This window comes from Natrix helvetica (assembly GCF_964273705.1).
Source record: "Natrix helvetica genome assembly, chromosome: 2".
Lineage (NCBI taxonomy): Eukaryota > Metazoa > Chordata > Lepidosauria > Squamata > Natricidae > Natrix > Natrix helvetica.
Window position 1 is genome coordinate 282,887,629 of NC_138552.1, and position 22,484 is coordinate 282,910,112.

The following is a 22,484-nucleotide window of genomic DNA, read 5'->3' on the forward strand; positions in this document are numbered from 1 at the left end:
TGAGACAAGTTTTCATTTGTGAAAATTATATGTTTTATTTCATTCGGTTACCTTGAATGGTGGAGAGGCTTTAAGATGCGTTTTTAGTTTTTTTTTAAAAATATTTCATTTGAAGAGCTTGAAATGGAACTTTGAATGGTTTCTGTCAAATTTTGGGGCAGGCTCTATGTTCAAGAATTATTTTAGTTCCTGCAAAGTTGCTTCGTGGTGTCTGCTTCGATTAAGTCCAGATAGTTCTTTTGTGCTGTACATTTTATTTAAGATAGGCAAACCGTAGTGCAGTTAATGCTTCAGAAGTATTTATCTAATTTTATCTTTATCTCTGCTTGGAAGCGAAAGATGTGAAACTGTACCTTTGGCATTTTGACTGTCAGAACTGTTTCTGGCAATGGGAATACTATGCATTATTGCTGGCTTTAGAGTAAGAGGTTCATGCATTTTATATTTCATACCAAAGAAACTTGGAAGGTTTTTTTTCCTCCCCCCCTTTTTTTTCTTTTCTTTTCTGCACTCCTAATTTTGTTCTTCTTCTGAACTTTTCTTTTTCTAACTCCTGTTTTTCTGTCTCTTTATATTTTGCCGTTATGTTGAAATTAATAACTTTATTTTTTTAAAGTGCTTTATCATTACAACAACCCTGTGAGGTTGATTCTTCTAGGAACAGGCATCCATTGACCTTGAGTGACAATTCAAAGGCAGTTTTCAGTCCATAGTTACGTTCCACTGGCAGCCTCTGTGTTTATTTCTCAGAGTTCAGTCCCAACTTTTTTTTAAAGACTTCAAAGCAGCATATATACCCCTCCATCCCCCCACCCCACAACAACTCTGTGAGATAAATTGGGCGACATAACTGGCCCAATTCCTATGAGTTGCCAGGGCTGAGAGTAGGACTTGAATCCCAGATCCTGATGAAACAGCTGCATTCCCTGAAAAATTCATTTCTCCTTAGCTGGGAATCCCTTGCCCAATTCTTCACACACACGTGTGTGTGTGTATATATATATGTATGTATGTATGTATGTATGTATGTATGTATGCATGCATGCATGCATTCGGGTTGTTTTTATTACCTTCTCTGTTGTGTTCCTAAGTCCGATGACCTCAGGCAGGTGGAGAAGTGGCACCAACAGGCAGCATTAGTATCTGTGAAGAAGTGGGGATGGCCGGCCTTTTTGCTCCCCCTCCGTGAAATAAATCATTTAAGGGTTGACTAGATTGGAGGGATGAATGGAAAAACAGCCGGGCAGTTTTTTCCACTTCTGTCTTCCCCAGTTCTGTGTGGATGGGGTGAGAGATTCCCTACACCGGGCTAAAAAGCCACAGAGAGCTTACAGCAGTCTGCCTGGAAGCAAAGCAATCTCCCAGCTCATAATTACGGCTTGGGTGATCTTCTCCCCCCCCCTCCTCACCCCCACACCTTCACTTAGTGGGTTGGATCCCGCTTCTTCTTTTTTTTTTAAGAGCCTTTCATGTCAGGACCGAGTTGATGTTTTTGCAAGTGCTTGGCCTCAGCGTATGCCAAGAAAACAAACGCACCAACCTTTTTCAATCCTGTCTGTCTGGACAGGAAATAGATATACTCTACTCACAAATACAACCCTCCCCCATTTCCCAACAGATATTTTGCCTTTATGGCAGTACATTCCTTGATGGAAGAGAAGAAGGGGGGAAAAACCCCACTGATGGGTCTCAGGCCCGAGAGGTATGCTGACGTTTAACATTTGAAGCCAAAGCAGTCCGTAGCCCGCAAGGCTGAAAGAGAGACAGGGAGAGGGTAGCGTGTGCGTAGAGGACAGAAACATTGCTTCCTTCTCCCCTTCCTCTGCTTATTTGCATCATTTCTCTCTCTGGTCCCTGGAGGTCACGAGAGTTTAATTTTGGTCGGAGATGATTGAGGCTCAATGGGGACACTGTCCCCATATTTCCCCCCCTCCTTCTTTTCTGCCTTCCTTTTCCTGTCTCAAGAATCTTGCTCATCGGATTTTAACTCTCATGCATATTTTACCTATTTAATCATACATATTTTACTCATCAGATTTTTAGCATCCAGGTTTGAGTGTGCAGATTTGCACGTGGGAACCTCCCCCCCTCCCCCTCCCACCGTGTGAAAAGTGGCAAGGGGTCAAGAGGAGATTCACAAAATGGATGCACCCATCAGTTCCCCCTTCAGAAAAAGTACCCACCCCCCTTTCAGCCATTCCGGGATTAGTGTTAAATCCTGCTTGGAAATTACCCCATTCCTTCAAAATGGGACAGTACCGGGAACTCTGCCTCTCTCTTAATCCAAGAGATGATAAAAGTTTATTCATTCCTGCTAATAAACTCCCATTTCTGGCTGTATTTTGTTCTGCACTTCGGTCATATCTTTTCATGTTTTGTGTGTGTGTTTTTTTAACAATGGAAAACACTCTTGAGTAACTCTTGACATCAAATCCTGGATGGAAGTCAAGAAAAATGCGATCTAGGAAAAAAGACTGATCTTCGCATTTCTTGTTTGAGTAACATCGGAAAGTTTATTTGTAAAGGGTTTGGTCAAAGACTTTCCTCTTTGGCTTTGCTAGACAGTTAGGTCAGATTTAGTTTCTCATTTACCTCCGTTAGTTTCCTCTCCTTTTCCTGTGCCCTACACGGAATGTCTTCCTCGATAGCCAACAGATGCTATGGTTCTGCATTTAATCCTGGAGTAAATACACCACAGTTTTTGCTCAGCTAACCTCCCAAGTAATTTTTATACGGCATGATATTTTCCAAGAGCGGTCACCAGATTCTTTTAATTTTGGCTGCTGCTTCTCCTTTTATATAACCACGCTTCCTACCAAATTGTGAGGAAACGTGGCTTTTCTCTTTGTTTCCTATAGGGCAGTTGAAAGGGGGGTTTGAGCTACATGGTGTTTGGCATTTATCAATATCTCAATATGAAATTAATTCCGTCTTTCTTTTACAAACAATGGGATTATGCGTACACTTCCATGGCATGTGTAAAATTATGTTGTAAGAGAATGAATATATTTGGAGAGAGAGAGGATTTCAGCTCTTATTTTTCAAGCTCTTATTTTGTTTTACATTTTGGATTGTATCTTGAGGTTGCAAAAGCTATGAGAAATCAGTTGAATCTGATGAAAGAAGATGACTGGTGTAATTCTCTGGGACACCCATGCCTTCAATCTTTCCAGTTTGGTTTACATCCTTCATTTGCTTGGCTGTTTGACTACCATGATGAATCTGTTGGCAGATAATGCTCGCCGTATTTACAAAGTTGGTAATCGGGATTCCAAACGGATGATTCCTAAATGCCAAGAATAAATCTGAAATTTCTGTCTCGCTTCCTTTAGAATGATGCCTCTTCTACGCCTAATAAATAAAACCCTCTCGTTCTTTTCATTTGGCTTCTGAAATAATCAAGCTGGAATTAATTCTGTCTGAATCCACTGGAATTTACTTTTGAGTAAAGATACAATGGATCAGGCACAAATTACTTTATGGTTTGCGAGTGTGTTTGTATGCATGCAGGCTTGGTACTTCCGTGTGTTGATCTATTTTTAATTCAGTTGTTTGAAGATAGGTTTGGGTGTAGCTTATGTGCTTTTCTGAAGTTCTGATTGGTTTTCTATGCATAGAATTTTCTTAAAACTAGATATATATTTCTTTAAGAACAAGCTTGGACATTAGGCCAAACTGGACATGCCCCCCCCCCCCCCGAATGTAAGTGAGTGACAAATCTCAGCCGAAGAGATTTGTTATGATTTTTGAAATTCCATAAGGAAATACAGTGGAGACAGTCAAATTTCTCAAATCTACACCAGCGCAGTGTGCTACCTGGTATATTTCATTGCTTGTACTAGTACATAAGTCTCATGGGGTGAGGTAAGGAATGTTTGGCTGAAATTACTGGCATGGTTCATCATATCAGAAATATAACCTACCTGGATCCATTTTGTAGGAGGCCAAGGAATGCAATTCTCTACGCTTTATGCTTAATGGCTTGCAGTGGGACTTAGAGTAAAGGAAATTCGCTTACAGAAAAGGGAAGGGAACAAATGCAATCGATAACTGGAAGGAAAAAAAACATTTGGGAACATGATGGCCAAATGTTTATTGTTTATCATGTTGGTTTGGTGCCTTTGAAGCAAACGCAAACCTCTGGCATTTGCATCCCTTCAGATATAGTCAGTTTCTTCTTTTCACAGCAAAGTGCAAGATGTGATCCTGGGTGAATCACCATTCACCCAATATCTGTTCAGCTTCTCTGCATTTTAACATATAAGGTTTAGCCTTTTTTAAAAAAAATCAGATGTGCCACATTGGCTGGCATACATTTCCTCACTTGAAAATAAGGGTTTTGTCTGATTAGGTTGCAGGTTTGAAATATTGCCCCAAGAGCTTTAGGAAAGAAGGTTGGAGTCAGATTTGTGAAGATAGGAGAAGGTTCATAATTAAACTAATTAAGGAACATCTTGTAATAGCTGTAGAAGTCCTGCCTGATCTGTTTTATTTTCAATTTGGCCCAAGGAAGAAAGAGGTATCTTAGGTAGGGTTCTTTGAAATAAATGTAAATAATAATAAAAATTTGAGACAGCAGGCGATGGGGTCTGGTGTGCTATGGCTCATGGGGTCGTGAAGAGTCAGATACAACTTAACAACTGAACAACAACAACAACCAAATTGAAGGGAAAGGACTTGTATTTTGCTGAGATGGGTGTGAAATGAATATAGTGGCTCAGATCTATTATCCATGATATGATCTATCATATCATAGCTCTGATGTATCCTATTCCAACCTTATATAGTGGGAAAAAATGTTCACACGGAGGTAACTCGTGCAGGCTGTGAAAAGTCTATTCTTTTTTATTGTGATGTTTTAAGAACAGGCAGAGGAAGAAAGTGGCTTGAGGGAAGCCTGCAGGTCTGGAGGCTTGTAAAATTGGGATACCGTCAAGTCAAAAATAGTTGAGTTGAATCTGAGCTGTGAAGAAATTTCCTGCAGTCTACTAAGCGAGGCCATTCTGCGTCCAGATAATTCCATATATATGCTTACATGAGGCCCGGTTGGAATATAAGCTACTATTACTGTCCTGGAATTTGGAATTTGATGCATGATCAATGACCAACATCCGTAAGGTGCTACTCATTTAACTATGGAAGAATGATAGGGAAAACCACACAAAAGCATTTCTGCACAATTTCTTCCCCCTCTTTGAGTAGGAAGTGAAAAACACAACATTGCTTTATGTACAGATAACAGGATATTCCTACACAGCTAAATAGCACCATCTTCTGGGCAGCAAAAGGTGAAACTTCATATTTGTTCGTCTTTTGTTTCCTATTTTTGCTTTCGGTCCTTCCCAGATCTTTTTCTGACTATGACTTAAAAAACAACAACAACCCAGGATTTTCTGGTCTATATGAAGCAATCAACACTTGTTACTTGTTCTGCTCTGTAAATGGTTTAAGATTTTAACTTATTTTTATTTTATTATTATTATTTTAGGCCTCTGATGCCAGCTCAGAAAAGTTGTTCAACACAGTCACAAACAAAGGTGAGTTTACACGCTTCCTTCTTCAGTTCTGTTTATTGTGCTACCTCTGTTACATCTTATAATTTTCATAAATCCTCTCTTTTGCCATTGGAGATTTGCTTCATTTTTTTTTTTAGACTGCTGTTCGTATTCTAAAACGCGGGGAAGAAAAGCCATGCTTAAAAAGGAGGGGAAAAAATTAAATATTATTCAGCGATATCTGATTTACTAGGTGTAAATCAGGGGTGTCCAAACTTGGGAACTTTAAGACTTGTGTACTTCAACTCCCAGAATTCCCCAGCCAGCCATGCTGGCTGGGGAATTCTGGGAGTTCAAGTCCACAAGTCTTAAAGTTCCCAAGTTTGGACACCCCTGGTGTAAATGAATTGAAGTCCCATTTTCGGAAATGTTTCAATGTGGCTGTTTTCCATCCAGTTGTGCGATGGTACAGATTTAAGAAGAACTAATTTTTGTATGTCAGGCGGTTACTGTTAAAGTCCATTTAGGGTTCATGTTGTAAGGATTATGCATGGAATCCTGTCTGTGGGAGCTGCTTTTAAAAAGTTAATTAAAAAAAAAACACAACCCTGTATGTGACAATCTTCTGTAACATACGATTGGTTTCATTAATTCCTCCCAGGCGGCCATAAATGTGGGTGTGTGGTTAATGGCCATAACAAGAGGGTTTGCAGCAATGAATGAATAAAAATTATTTTGAGTGTACTACTGTATAATGGGATTTTCTGGATGTGTGTCTGGATGTATTCAGGAAGTACAGATAGTCCTTGACTTAGAACCATTCATTCAGTGATCGTTCGAAGTTACAACGGCACTCAAAAAAGTGACTTACGACCATCACAGCATCTCTACGATCATGTGATCAAAATTTTGGTAGCTTGTATTTAAGACATCCTGAAGTCATGTCTTTGTCACTGGTGATCTTTCCCAGCTGGCTTTTGACCAGCAAAAGTTAAGAGGGGGGGGGGGGGGAGCCAAATCCATTTACCGTATTTTTCAGACTATAAGATGCACCGGTGTACAAAACGCACCAAGATTTGGAAGAGATAAGTAAGAAAAAAAAGTTTTTGCCTTCCCTCAGCCTCTAACAGCCCTCTGCAGGCTTCCCTGTTTTTCGCCCATTTTTCACAAAAATGGGGGCATTTTTGCCTTGCTCCAGCCCTGCTGAAGCCTGCAGAGTGCTGCTGGGGGCTGAGGGAAGGCAAAAAAGCCTAGGTTTTTCTGAAAAACGGCTGGTTTTTCGCAAAAATGGGATGCGGGGACAGGGCTTCTGGAGGCCAAAAATGGCAGTATTCTGTATATAAGATGCACCAACATTTCCACGCTCTTTTAGGGGGGGAGGTGCATCTTATACTCTGAAAAATACGGTAACCATGGTTCATTTAACAGAAAGTGATTCGCTTAAAAATCGTGGAAGCAAAAATTGAAAGTGGGCATGGCTCACTTAACAACTGCTTTGCTTAGCCACTGACATTCTGGTCTTATTTGTGGTTGTAACTCAAGGACTACCTGTACTGAGATGGAAAGCGGAAAAGATCTTTATCGAAGACGGGCAATTTTAAATATCTAGAATCGGGTTACTGTATTTCTATATCTTCTGCTTCATTGAGCCTCTCATATTAAGTTGCTGTTTGGTTAAGCAGAATATTTATAGAAAGAACTTGGCATCTTATGAAGTCCAAAGACAGTTTCTAGGCAGGATTGATTAGTGACTGAAAGCCTGAGAAGAATTCAGATCTAGTGTTTAGCCTCTGTAATTGAAAAAAAAAAGAAAAAAGGATGAGCCATGAACTTATTTTAAAGCCCTTCTCTGTCACTGTCTTTAAAGTTTAAATGGGACTTAAGTTCTTGGCAGTATTTCACCGAAAATGAATCAACCAAAGAAAGAAAAATGCCATTTTGATTTTAAATGTTTAAAAAAGGTGCAAATACTTTAGAATTAAAGTGAACGTCTAGTTGGTATTCAATATCCATGAAAGTTTTTAGGATCTAGCAGAAGTGGTTGGTCACTGTCATTTTTTGGGGATGAGTTTTCAACTTCCTAGTCCACCCTACAATTCTGGAATTTTCTGATAAACTCCCTGGCAAGAACTATATAGTAATTCTTAATTCACTCCTTCCTAAAACCTGAAAAGATAAGGAAAAAGCTGGGGAATCTAAGCCCGGAATAATGTCAGATGCAGTTGCTAGAAGTTGGAAATAATCTTGATTGGCTGTTTGAGAGTGGGATTCAAAATAGACAAGACCTCCTGAAGATCATGGATAACAAGTTCTTGCACTGTTTTTCCTCACCTGGGCATCTCTTAGGAGGAATAAGCAACTTCTCTGGGTGAGAATCAGCTTGGTAAAATGTAGATAATCAATCAAGGGACATGGTGGCTCAGTGGCCAAGATGCTGAGCGTCTCGATCAGAAAGGTCGGCAGTTTGGCGGTTCAAATCCCTAGAGCCGTGTAACGGAGTGAGCTCCCGTTACTTGTCCCAGCTTCTGTCATCCTAGTAGTTCGAAAGCATGTAAAAATGCAAGTAGAAAACTAGGGACCACCTTTGGTGGGAAGGTAACAGCGTTCCATGCACCTTCGACGTTTAGTCATGCTGGCCACATTACCACAGAGACGTCTTTGGACAGTGCTGGCTCTTCGGCTTTGAAACGGAGATGAGCACCGCCCCCTAGAGCCGGGAACGACTAGCACATACGTGCAAGGGGAACCTTTAGCTTTAGCTTTAGATAATCAATGACCATAGGTAGGACCTATGTTATTCTATTTTGTATTGATCAGATCCTGAGGCCTCAAAACACCCAACATAACAGAGTAACAATAGAATAACAATAGAATAACCGAGTTGGAAGGAACCTTGAAAGTTTTCTAGTCAGTCCCCCTGCTCAAACAGGAGGCCCTACACTATTCCGGACATATGGCTGTTCAGTCTCTTCTTAAAAACCTCCAATGTTGGAGAAGCCACAACTTCTGGAGGCAAGCTGTTCCACTTCTTAGCATCTCCCTTTCGCCAGTTTCCATCTGTGAGCTCTTGTCCTACTCTCAGATACTTTGGAGAATCGGTTGTTGCCTCCTCTTTGTTGACAGCCCCTCAAATATTGGAAGACTGCTATTATGTCACCCCTGGTTATGATAGACCCAGTATCCCTCCCCCCCCTTTTTTTTACATGGGTCATGCCTGTGATTCATGTAGAAAAGGGGCAAGGTTTCAATTATAAAGTTGTGGCTGCCATCTTGACCTTTTTTTAAAACTTCATTTTGCAGATAACTCTGTTTTTCGCTGAAGAGCAAGTTAAACTCACTAGCTTAATTGGCCCTTTCTAATGTTAAAGTTCTGTGTTCAGATAACAAGGTGAACAAGATCTAAGAAATGCTAAGCTTCGTAGCATTAATATTGGTTTGATATTTTGGGTGTGGGTGTTTTTTTGTTTTTTTTTATGATTTGTTCTGTTGCATGAACCCAACCTGTCTGGCTGTTCATGTTTTGCAACCTGGACAACTTCCAGTATCAGTTTCCAGAATTCTCAGCAATGGTTCTGACTGGAGAATTCTGAGTGTTGAAGTCCAAATTTCAGAAGTTATCCAGGAAGCATTCGGAGGCTAATGTGTGATTTGTGTATTGTGCAAACCAAGAATATGAATTAGTTCAGTAACTGGATAAGGTATGTTGTATAAAGGCAGCATGTTAGATAATTTGGGACTAACATTCAATTTGAATTCCAGTTGAATTTAATTAAGGTTTAATTCAATACAGTTGCTTTAATTACTCTCTCAGTATTTGATAATTTCCCTCTTCTGTCTTCTTAACAATTTTGGGAATAGCGACTTGAAAGGTTTTGGACTACTTTGTGGCCACAAGTAATGAACTTCGAGAATATTTATTTATTAGATTTATACCCCATTTTTCTTTCCAATATGTATGATAGTATACAGAACATTTGCTTGCTTTGGACACAGTGGCTCAGTGGCGAAGATGCTGAGCTTGCCGATCAGAAAGGTTGGCAGTTTAGTGGTTCGAATCCCTAGCACCGCGTAATGGAATGAACTCCCGTTACTTGTCCCAGCTTCTGCCAACTTAGCAACTAGGGGTCAGAACTCAGAAGGAACCTTCCATTCCAGATTTTATTGGGCAGAGGCCATTCAGAGGAGATGGGTTCACCGATTCCCATACGACGTTGAAAACATGGAATGCAATTAAGACAGAAATAAGAGTTATCTCTACAGCTTCTCTCTTCCCTTGGCATGTATTGGTTGGGATGAGTGAAAGAGTAAAACCTTTGGAAGGGATTTGCATGCCTCTATCTACTAAAGTTAGGGACATGGTGGCTCAGTGGCTAAGTCACTGAGTTTGTTGATCAGAAAGGTTGGCAGTTCAGCGGTTCGAATCCCTAGTGCCGCGTAACGGAGTGAACTCCCGTTACTTGTCCCGGCTTCTGCCAACCTAGCCGTTCAAAAGCACGTAAAAATGCAAGTAGAAAAATAGGAATCACGTTTGGTGGGAAGGTAACAGCGTTCCATGCGCCTTGGGCATTTAGTCATGCCGATCACATAACCATGGAGACATCTTCGGACATCGCTAGCTCTTCGACTTTGAAACGGAGATGAGCACCGCCCCCTAGATTCAGGGACGACTGGCACATATGTGCGAATGGAACCTTTACCGTTAACTTATACAGAACATTTGTTTGCTTTCCCAAACAACCAGCACTGTAAATGTTCCTGAAAGAAAGTTGTTGTTTTTTCCTTAGTGTGTTTGAGTCATTCTTGACCTCTAGCAACTACATAGACAAGTGTTGGCAAGATTTTCAGAAGGGGTTTGCCCTGGCCTTATTCCTAGGGCTGAGAGAGAGAGGGATTGACTCAAAGTCACCCAGCTGGTTTCTGTGCCTAAGGCAGGATTAGATTAGATTAGTCTTTTGATTCCTGGTGCCTTCAGCCACTACACCAAACTCTCTTAAGACGAAGTGACCTCAAGTCACCCACAGAACCTTTGTGATTGAGGAGGGATTTGAACTCGGATCTCCCTGGTGCCAGTTCAACACTTAATCACTAGGGCTCCTTTGAACTTTTATAAGAAACCGAGCATCTTATATAATGCTTTGAAGAATATAAATCTTGTACTGAGTATATAAGTCTTTCAAGAAGTGGATCCCGCTTTACATACTTACCTTTGACAACTGGGTTGAATGAACTAGTAGAGCGATGTGCGCAACCCCCCAGTGCACATGCACACATGACAGGCATTCTGCCCAATTTTTTGCATGCTTTTTTTGCCCTCCCCAGGCTCCAGAGGCTTTATAGGAGCCCGGGGAGGGTGAAAACAGCCTCCCCCCCCCGAGGCCCTCCGGAGACTTCAGGAGGCTTCCCTGAAGCCTCTGGAGGGCAAAAAACGACCCTATGAGCAAACTCTGAAGGCTCCGGAGGACTAAAAACAACCCTTCCGGTTTGCTAGTAGGGTCGTTTTTAGTCCTCCGGAGCCTTCATGGACCTTCAGGAGGCTTCCCTGAAGGCTCCGGAGGGCTTAAACCAACCCTACGAGCAAACTAGAAGTCCATTCCAGATCTTCCGGTTTGCTCATAGGGCCAGTTTTTTGCACTCCGGAGGCTTCAGGGAAGCTCCTGAACCCTCCGGAGGGCCTTCGGGGTGGCGGGGGAGGCTCTTTTCACCCTTCCCAGGCTCCTATAAAGCCTCTGGAGCCTGGGGAGGGTGAAAAATGGCTTTAAAAAAGGCTGAATTGCTTATTTCGGAGGTCAAAAGAAAATAGGACCCTGTCTTATTTTTGGGGAAACACAGTATTTTCCATTAGCATGTACTGGAATTTCCTTCCCAGTTTATAAAAATTTCTGTCCCCTGGCAGAAGAGACTTCTGCAGTTCCTCCTTGATCTCAGGTTATTTCAGTATCTATTTCAAATTTCCTTTGAGGTGTTTTGGAGCTTATTTTATTGCCAAAGATGGCCAGCAATTTCCCCATAATTAACATCAGTGATGTAATTGTTGTAGGAGTTTCTGGTTGTGAGGATTTGTGAGCTGTCTGTTCCATTCAATCTTCAGAACATGAGTTTGTACTTGTCGTTTAGCATCGGGGAGATCTGGTTTGGTTTCTTTTTCTCCAAATTATGGAATATGGAAGATCTACCACGTTGGCACTCATCTGCCACAGGAACTAAGGTTTGAAAAACAGAGCTTCTCTTTGGCCATTATCAATTATGTGTGGTTATCCGAGATCTGAATAAGCTTGCAGGCCTGAAGTTCACGTAGAGGTAGTCCTTGATTTAATGACTGTTTGTGTTCTGACCTAAGCTTCCCCAAAAAGCATAAAAGAGATTCCTGGTCCAACAGATCCCTTTTATTAAACGAATGTGAATTCTTCTCATTCACACTCAACAAAGGCCTGACAAACAGTCTTTCAAAGGTGAATTTATGACCACAGACCTTATCTAGCTTGGAAAGCTGCCATGTAAACATTTTTGCAGTACTGTGCAAGGAAAGACTTAGCACAGAGTCTCTGAGATTCACGGACAGATCTTCACACTCCTGAAATGAACTAATGATAGAACAAACTAATTGTTTCCTGCAAAAGCCCGCTCCCCTTTTGCTCCTCTTTTATTTCCTATGGGGGGGGAATATTCACCATCCATCTGTGGCTTTACTCCCAAGTTGACCCTGATTTCTTATCTGTTGTTTTCTTCTGGCAGCTCTGTGCATGCGCACACTGGGAACAGGCTCCAGCTGTTCCTCTGCCTCACTGATGTCTGACTCCGAAGGCAGCTGATAACTGTCAGACGGCCTTGGTCCTATCTCTGCCTCCAATGCAGAACCCTCGTCAGAGCCTTCCCCAGACTCCATGACTGGCCCATGTTCCTCCCCAACTTCCTCATTGTCCGACTCTGCGGCCAGCTCTGCTGGCTGCTGGCGGGCCATAATAGTTTGAAGTTACGACAACATTGAAAAAAGTGACTCACAGTGGGCCCCGCCCTCATGACTGTCACAGCATCTCACAATCATCTGGTCAAAATTTGAACGCTTGGCATATTTGTTTACGAAAATTGCAATGTACCAGAGTCATGAGACCATCATTGGAAACCTTCCCAGCCAGCTTCTGACAAGCAAAGTCAATGAGGGAAGCCAGCTTTGTTTCATAATGTGATTCACAGCTGCAGTAATTCACTTAGCAACCGTGGCAAAAACAGTCATAAAATCGAGTGTGACTCACTCAACCACCGCCTTGTTTAGCAATGGAAATTCTGGTCCCAATTGTGTGCGTACGTTGAGGACTACATGTATTGTAATTGTTGTCTTCACATGCAGTGCTCAAGCACAGAAAGTACAGTATGTTACGGTATATATTATGACCCTGCTAAGCGAGTCCCTAAACCAGGGGTGTCCAAACTTGGCAACTTTAAGACTTGTGGACTTCAACTCCCAGAATTCCCCAGCCAGCAGAGCTGGCTGGGGAATTCTGGGAATTGAAGTCCACAAGTCTTAAAGTTGCCAAGTTTGGACACCCCTGCCCTAAACAATGACAAAAAAAACAGGTCATTTTGGTCTTACCTACAACGATACTTCCAAAACTTTTTTCCGTCATTACCCAAAATTGCTTCTCAAAAAAAGTCTTATCAAACTTTTGAGGACTGTCCATAACCCCCTTCCTTCAGCAATGTCATAACTCTGAATGGACACCAAACAAATAGTCTTAACCAGGGATGGGCTTCAAAAATTTCAGCAACGGGTCAGTGGTGGGTTCTGGATCTGGCCGTCCAGCGACACCTCCGCGATGCTCCAGCTGCTTGGCAGAGCGTCGTGTAGACGCTGTACGTGCTATGCGTGGAAGCGCCGAAGACATTAAAGACAGGTAAGGAGCGCGGGTGGGCCCTCTGGAGCACTGTACCGGAGCGGGAACTGGTGCTCCGGGCAAGCTCCGGTACACCCTTACCGGGGCGTACCGCTGCAACCCACCACTGCAATGGGTTCTCTGCCTGGTTGCTGGGTGGGCGTGGCTTAGTCAGCCTCTTGCACCATGGCCGGGGGGGGGGGGGTCACCTTCCCCAGGCTCTGGAGGCTTTCCTCAAGTGTCTGGGAGGGTAAAAATTGCCTCCCCCGGACTCCGGAGAGCTTCTGGAGGCTGGAAATGGGTCCATTTCTGGCCTTCCGGAACTTCTGGGGGACCTGTTTTCTCCCTCCCCAAGCCTCCACGCGGGCCCTGCACTTACCTTGCATCCAAAACGGGCCTCCTGGGAGAGGAAGGGCGGAGTGGTAGAGGATGGGCAGGGCAGCCAGGGGTGGGATTTGGAGGTTCTCCAAACCGGCCATACCGTTAGCTTTAGGTTCTCCCGAACACGGGCCAACCCGTAGCAGCCCACCCCTGGTCTCAATCTGAGGACTAGCTCTGTTATAAAAACTGTATCATTGATTGAACTTTACGTCATTTCAACAAACTACAGATGGATTTTTGCCTTAATAGGAATATTTTGGGAGATTTTTGAATATATATTTTCGTATACCTGGCAATCTTTTAAATCAATTTGAAGATCCATGTTGTGGTGGGTATTTTTTTTTTTTACCCACTTTTGGATAATTTATCCATATTTGGAAAGTACTGTCCTATAGTGTATTTATGTCTTTGAATAATATGGCTGTCCACTTCACAACTATGATTCAGGGCAGTGTACAAGGATTAAAACAGGAGCTGCAAACAATGAGTCATGATGCACAAGATAAATAACTCATCCAAAAGCTAGAAACCACAGCAGAAGAAACAGACAGTTCTTCAAAGCATTGTGGAAAGCTAACAGGTTTTGCAAATCATCCTGATTTTCATGGGACCAAACACAGCTGATGAGCTGAATTTTTTTTAAAATTAAATCCGGGAATGATTAGAGGAAAGATTGGGCACTTTGTAAAGAAGTAAGTCTGCATGACAAAAAGCTTTTTAAAGTGTAGCCCTAAAGTTGTGTTGTACAAAGCCAGATGTATGTATTTCAGTTTACAGTATTCTTAGCAGTGGCCATTGGTAAGAATTCTGGGAGTTGAAGTCTACACATCTGGAATTGTCCAGTAGGGAAGCATTTTTCTGACGTTTTAAGCCACGTCAAAGTTGTCAGCCAAATTATAATTGGGATGGGATGGGAAGGGAAGGGGGAAAACGTTAGATAGATAAGGAATCTGATATTATCTTTTTTCATTAATTAAATTTGAACCACAATTCAAACCAACAGGAGAGCGTACTTTTTCTCTTATGGCTTGTCATTTCATGTTATAATAAGATCATCAAGTTGGAAGGGACCTTAGAGGCCATCCAATCCAATCCCACCTTTAGGGCAGAATCCACTCTCTCAGATAATCATCCAACCTTCCAGGGAAGAAATATTTCCTGCTTTGTGAGTCAGCTGTTCCTGTGGCTAAAAGTGCATTGATTTATTCCTATTTATTTGTGTGTTTGTTTAATTTATGTATAAGCTGCCCAACTCTCTATCTCCACTCTGGATGGCATACCGCATGAAACAATTAAAATAAAACAGAGGCCATGCAAAACAAACATTTTAGTGTTTTATTGGTTGCATTGTAAATTGCCAGGAGTGTTTTTCAATACAAAGTGAATGTAATCCCATCAAATAAACATTTTTTTAAAAATTGAGTCACAGTTACTCTTGCCTTGGTCATGTCCTGTTTGGATTACTGCAATGGGCTCTACATGGGGTTGCCCTTGAAGACTACCCAGAAAACTTCACCCGGTCTAGAATTCAACAGGACACATAGTAATGGGGTCCCTTAGATTTTCCCTTTTTGCTGGGCAAGTCTGGTTTCTTGACAAATGCAATTTAATATATCTTCCCCTTTAAAGCTCTGAATGGCACAAGGCCAGGCTTTTCAAGAAAAGATTTGGACCACCATTTCTCTGGGATGGCATAAGGCCTCGATGCCGAACCTATGGCACATGTGCCTGAAGTGGCATGCGGAGCCATGTTGCCTAGCATGCACGGTGTCATCCGTTCCTCTTCCAGTTTTCTGGCGCGCATGCACCCGTGACGATCAGCTGGACTTCATTCATGCGGCAGTGCTGGAAACTGGAAGAACTGGTCTTCCATTTTCAGGCGTGAGCATGAACGCTGCCCAGCTGATCATAACGAGTGCATGTGCACCAGTAACCGGAAGACTAGCTTTTCAGCACGTATGCGCACACCGGAAACCAGATGTTCATTTACTGGCACACACATGCCCCCTGGGCAGTTCCTCTTCCGGGTCACAGCCCAGACGAGCCGCTCTCTCCCTTTTCTGCATTTGGTGCCGAAAAGATTCGCCATCACTGGTATAAGGTCTCCTGCCTTGGGCAAGAGGTTAGATTAGAAGACCCCCCCATAGTCCCTTCCAACCCTATGAGTTTATGATTCTCTTTGTGGGACCATCTTTTCCTAAGGACATCTACTCATACTCCCAGGTCAGGTAAGGTGTGTGCGTGCAGTTTTAGTCCCTTCCCTTAAATATTACCATCTGATGGAAGGGTTCCTTTTCCATGGCAGCCCCTGTCCTATGGAACACCTTGCCCCTTGAATGTTGCCAGGCTTCTATCCTTTTAGCCTTGTCTTGAGGGACGTGATGGCTCAGTTCGAATCCCTAGCGCCGCGTAACTGAGTGAGCTCCCGTTACTTGTTCCAGCTTCTGCCAACCTAGCAGTTCGAAAGCAGGTCAAAAATGCAAGTAGAACAATACGAACCACCTTTGGTGGGAAGGTAACAGCGTTCCGTGCGCCTTTGGCGTTTAGTCATGCTGGCCACATGACCACGTCTTTGGACAGCAAGACGTCTTCGGACAGCGCTGGCTCTTTGGCTTTGAAACAGATATGAGCACTGCCCCCTAGAGTTGGGAACGACTAGCGCATATGTGCGAGGGGAACTTTTACCTTTAACTTAAGCTTTGACAATCTCCTCCTCCAAGCTTTGGGATAAGAGACTATATGACTTGGCCCCAGGTCTTTGTTGTTTATAATGGGTTTAGTTTTAGTTTTATTATGGTTTCTATGTTGCTTTGCTTGGAGCTGCCCAGAGTTGGTAATAAATTGGGCAGTTCTATAAATGTTTTAAATAAAGAAACTCCTCTACTTCTCTGTGGCTTTAAAAACGATGTGTGTACATCAGTGGTGGCTTTCAAATCCCGTTGCAACCGTTACGATTGGAACGGGGCCGGCAGCGTCCTCATGGATGCACGCAGCACATGTGTGCAACGCACACGTGTGCAACGCACACGTGCGCCTTAGTGCCTCTGGGATGCTCCAGCTTCTCCGCAGAGCTTCACACAGGTGCTTTATGTGCCATGTGCCTGTGCAGAAGCGCAGAAGCCTTTAAACACCAGTAAGGAACGAGGGTGGGCGGGCGGGCCCTCCGGAGCACCATACCGGAATGGTATCCGGTGCTCCGGGCTGGCTCCGGTATGTGCCTACCCGGGGCGTACCCACCACTGGTGTGCATGGAATAAATTATGGACCCTTGTTATAAGCATGAAAGCTGTAGAGGCATAATAGTTTCATTAGGAACAGCCACACGATCACATTACAGGTTGTCCTCGAGTTACAACAGTTTGTTTAGTGACTGTTCAGTGTTACAATGGCACTGAAAAAAGTGACCTAGGACCGTTTTTCACAGTTATGCAGCATCCCCCATGCTCATGGCATCACAATTTAGAGGCTTTGGCATCTGGTTCCTGCTTGCAGTGTCCCAAGGGGCCATGTGATCGCTTTTTTGCAACCTTCTGACAAGCAAAGTCAATTGGGAAGCCAGATTCACTTAACGGCCGGGTTACTAACTTATCAAGGGCAGTGATTCATTTAGCAACGGTGGCAAGAAATGTTGTAAAATGGGGCAAAACTCATTTAGCCAATGTCAGACTTAACAACAGAAATTTTGGGCCTGGATCCTGAACATGGGTTTTCTGGGTTTATAAAATCATTTGTCTTTGGAAATGCAGTTCATCCTAGGTGGATAAAACTGCAGAAGGAGGTCAAAAGTGTTTGTGGCGGTGAAGAGAAGGACCAGGGGGAGACATGCTAGCAGTGTTCCAATATTTGAGGGGCTGCCACAGACAGGAAGAGGTCAAGCTGTTTTCCAAAGCACTTGAAGGCCAGACAAGGAATAATGGATGGAAACTGATCAAGGAGAGATTCAACCTAGAAACAAGGAGAAATTTCCTGACAGTAAGAGCAACTAACCGATGGAACAGAAGTTGCCTTCGGAAGTTGTGGAAGCTTCATCACTGGAGACTTTCAAGAAGAGACTGTCAGAAATGGTGTAGGGTCTCCTGCTTGGGCAGGGAGGGGGTTGGACTAGATGACCTACAAGGTTCCTTCCAACTCTGTTAATCTGTTAAATCTGTTAAATATCATAGAACTATGGCTATTGACCTAAAGATCATGGCGATAAAATCTCCAGGAGCAATCAAGGATTGATTGATTCAATCAAGGAGAGAAGAAACCTATAACTAAGGAGAAATTTCCCGAGAACAATTAACCAGTGGAACAGCTTGTCTCCAGAAGTTGTGCGTGCTTCAACATTGGAGCCTTTCAAGAAGGGACTGGACAGCCACTTGTCTGAAATGATAGGATCTCCTATTGGAGCAGGGGTCTGGACTAGAGGACCTCCAGGATCCCTTCCAACTATTCTACGTTCTGTGTTCTAATTTTGGATCGGTTCCTCTTTCTGAGCCCCAAATCCATTGGGGTGAGTGGTTAAGACATTGGACTGGCATCAGGGAAATGCTGCTTTTGGATAGATCGTCTTCCTGTTTTTTTTCCTCTCATTTTTTCCCCTCCTTCATTTCAGAAATAGATTCAAGATCTACCGTATGTGAAGCTTGCTCATTAGTCCTGTAAGCCCCTGGGAATTACACTGCTCCTTCCCCAAAGCCTTTGATGCATATTGGATTATATCTATTTTTAATTGTGGCAGTAGACCTCAAGCCCTGCTTTACGCATTAGCATCCCTTTGAAGTTCCCAACTCTGGGATTTCCCTCTCCCTGCTTTATTGCTGGGTTGTTGTTGTTGTTTTTTTTAAAAAAATAATTTATTCTTTTTTTTTTTTTAAGTGGGTGTGGAAACAGAAATGCTAAAGCGGTGTTCTTCTCTTGATGGACACTAATACATTTCTCCTTATGTTGAGGTCAACATCGGGTAAGGCCCGGTGGGGAGCAAACAGCTACATGGGGTGAAGTCACATAGCCACCCCCCCCCCTATCTAGGGGGGAGAGGGGGCCAAAAGTTTCTTTTGGAAGCGGAGTTGACAAGCCTTTCATCTTTTCAAGGAGATCAAATTGACATGGGAGCCAATCTGGAGACCCCAGAAGATTCCTGACAGGGGGGTTCGTGGACAAAAGAGAAGAAGGTCCTTTAGATACAGCTGATGGATGGACTCTGATGGATTGAAAGTAGACCTCTCTGCTTTTCTGGCCTCTCTTCCTTTTTTGTTTTTTCCCCTCTAACCAAAACACGGCTTCCAACCTTCTTAGTTTGTTTACTTACTTGGTTTGATTGGTGGCATCCTTTTGGTTGTGAATAGCCTTTCCCTTGACAGGGACTTCTTTCTTCTCTTTGGCTGCAGGGTTTCGTTCCCATGAAAAGCTTTAAGGGCCGCTTTTGTGTTGCCTAAAGTCAACAGAGGGTTTTCTTTCCCTTTGCTTGGGAAGCTGTCGGGGCACATAAGCGGTTGTTTTGTTTTGTTGCTTAAGTCCATGGCGGACCTGCCTCCTTCTGCCCCCTGATTTCCATCCCAATGGGCTGAGGGGGTTTTTTTTTCCTCCTGCCCTCCTGAGAATTTTGTGGCCATATGGTAATTTCAGGGCTGACTCTGAATAGCTAGCTAAGGATCAGTGTGGAATTCAGTGCTTCAAAAACTAAGTAGACTGCTGTTTTCTAGGGGTGGGGGGAGGGAGTAGAATAGAATAAAATAACTTAGAAGGGAAGAGTTCTGTTGGAAAGGATTTAAATCCCCGCTGCTTAATATCAGAAAACAAATCTATGTTGATATTGGCAAATTGTCTCCAGGAAGTCCAGAACAATAGAAGATAGAAGATTCTATGAGTTTGTGCCAAAGATGATTAGAGGACTGGAGGCTAAAACATATGAAGAACGGTTGCAGCAACTGGGTATGTCTAGTTTAATAGAAAGAAGGACTAGGGGAGACATGATAGCAGTGTTCCAATATCTCAAGGGTTGCCACAAAGAAGAGGGAGTCAAGCTATTCTCCAAGGCATATGAGGGTAGAACAAGAAGCAATGGGTGGAAACTAATCAAGGAGAGAAGCAACCTAGAACTAAGGAGAAATTTCCTGACAGAACAATTTATCAGTGGAACAACTTGCCTCCAGAAGTTGTGAATGCTAAGAAGATGTTGGATAACCATTTGTGGTATAGGGTTTCCTGCCTAATCAGCTGATTGGATTAGAAGACCACCAGGGTCCCTTCCAACTCTGTTATTCTATTCATAAATGCATAGAACCATAGAGCTTGAAGGGACCTTGGAGGTCTTCTAGTCCAACCCCCTACTCACAGTGCAGGAGTCTTATATCATCCCAGTCAAATGGTTGTCTTGTCTGTTTTTGAAAAATGGAGGACGCTCAACCTCAGGAGGCAAGCTATTCCATTGATTGATTGCTCTTACTGTCAGAAAATTTCTCCTTACTTCTAGGTTGCATCTCTCTTTGACAAGCTTCCATCCATTTCTTATCTGGCCTTCAGGTGCCCTAGAGAATAAGTCAATTTTCTCTTCTTTGTGACAGCCCCTCAAATACAGAAAGACAGCTATCGTGCCCCCCCACCCCCATCCTTCTCTTCGTTAGCCTAGACATACCGAAGTCCTTCAACTGTTCGTCATACAATTTAGCCTCCAGACTGAATCTTCAGCTCAAGGTTGAACTGTGGAGTTCTTGCTTTCTGAGTGTTATTGTTTCCTTGCAGACGTTTCATTACCCGACTTGGTAACCTCATCAGTGCTAGGGAGTGCAGAGGAGAAGAAGAGAAGGAAGGGCTGAGATGCTGAAAGTCCCTGGTTTTATGCCCTCCCTGGCCTTTGATCTTGATCTTGTATTCTGATTGGTTGTCAGACTCCCATGGGGCCATGCAGGGGCAACTCTGTAGGCTGCGTTTTGAATCCAGGTTTGGTTGAGTTCTCAGATGCCATGTGGGGAGTTGGGTAAAGGGCCAATATTATCATGCCTTAATCCCATCCCCCTGGACCTGAAGGGGAGAACTTTTTATTATGTAAAGGGACTGGCTTGGCCACCTTAATGGCCCATTGACAAAGTGGGTGGAGGCAGGAAGCTGCAGGGAGCTATTCTCTCTTTATAAAACATGTTTCTTCCTTTTCACATCCAGATAAATATTTCCTAGGATATTCTGTCTTTAAAACATGTTTCTTCCTTTTCACATCCTTTTCAATATTTCCTAGGATATTTCATTTTTCTGGGGGAGGGCTGGGTGATAACTTCCTACCGTTTGCTCCCGCTAGCTCACTCGCTAGCACTGATGATGCTACCTAGTTGGGTAATGAAACGTCTGCAAGCAAATGACCCAGTCCAGAATACACCTAGGACAGTGATGGCGAACCTTTTTGTTGTTGGGTGCCAAAAATGCAAGGGGGCACGCGTGATAGCACACGCGCGTACCGGCATTCATAATGCAAAACGCGCCCCCACATATGCATGCACGCAAAACCCCCTCCCACGCTCCCTCCCCCCCACATGCGCCACACTAGTCGCCTCCAAGCTGACCTTGGTATTTCCTCTGGGGGAGGCTGTTTTCGCTCTCCCCAAGCTCCAGGACAGTCTCACACATTTGCCATTTTTTTGTGCTTTGTATGCTTCTCCTTGTTCAACTCAAGTCAGTCCAACTTCAGTGTTCGGAGAGATTACACTCCAGGCTCTTCCTCTCTTTTGGTCCCTGCCTGATCACTTAAACATCTGTCTGCTTTGGAGGTTGAAGGCTGTGTCCCTCCAGGTGTTGCTAAGCCCTCTACCGTATGGCAGCTCTAAACAGCGCGAGCAGCAGAGGGAAACTGGGAATTGCTGTTCGGCAACAGTTGGAAAGTCATTGGGTTTCCCCACCTCCGGTGAAAACATAGCAGTAAAGGACTGTGCTTGCTCTGGTTTAATTTGTATTGCCCGCAGTCCGTGGTCTCCAACCAGGAGCTGTGAGCCTTCCTCTTAAGTGATTGATTATGCCAGTTGGCGAGAGTAAGCGGTCTTAAACTTTTAGAAGAAATGGGTGGGGATTCTGCTGAATTTTAGAAAGCTTCCTCTTCTGTCCAGCTGAGATGAGTAGAAGAAAATTGTCTCTGTGGCCCCTTGTCTCTTCATTCCCATCTAAGCTTGCTTTGGCTGTCTTATCACATTTGGCTGCTTATGACGGATATTCCCAAAGAAGCCCTGCCAGAATGTAATCATGTTATAGTTTACAAGAATCCTGTTTCAAAAGAGTATTTGAACTGAATCAGATCCTCCATCTTTGAGTATCTGATTCCAAAAGTGACCAATTCAGTGCTTGTAGCTGGTTTTTGAGGAGGCACCATTGATAAGTGGTGCCTTGGATGGTCATTTCCAACTTTGGTGGCATCTTTGAATATTGAACAGTTGTTTCTTCTTCTTCTTCTTCTTCTTCTTCTTCTTCTTCTTCTTCTTCTTCTTCTTCTTCTTCTTCTTCTTCTTCTTCTTCTTCTTCTTCTTCTTCTTCTCCTCCTCCTCCTCCTCCTCCTCCTCCTCCTTCTTCTCCTTTTTTTTCTCCTTCTCCTTCATCTTCATCTGCTCCTCCTCCTCCTCTTCTTTTTCTTTTTCTTCTTCTCCTCTGCTTCCTCCCCCTCCCTTTCTTCTTTTTCTCCTCCTCCTCCTCTTCTTCTTCATCTCCTCCTCCTCCTCTTTATCCACCTCCTCTTTATCCTAAAGTCCCCTAATCATCTTTGTTGCTCTTCTCTGCACTC

The 22,484-nt window shown here is 43.3% G+C and overlaps 1 protein-coding gene across 1 annotated transcript in view; it reads left to right on the forward strand.

Annotated features, from left to right (window-relative positions):
* AUTS2 (activator of transcription and developmental regulator AUTS2) overlaps positions 1-22,484 on the forward strand; it is a gene marked incomplete at its 5' end in the record, with an annotated part of 1,133,928 nt that overhangs the window by 1,018,212 nt on the left and 93,232 nt on the right. Inside the window, one exon of the mRNA XM_081941406.1 lies at positions 5,489-5,537. Within this exon, the coding sequence (XP_081797532.1) occupies positions 5,489-5,537 (49 nt within the window). The remainder of the gene's footprint in view (positions 1-5,488; positions 5,538-22,484) is intronic.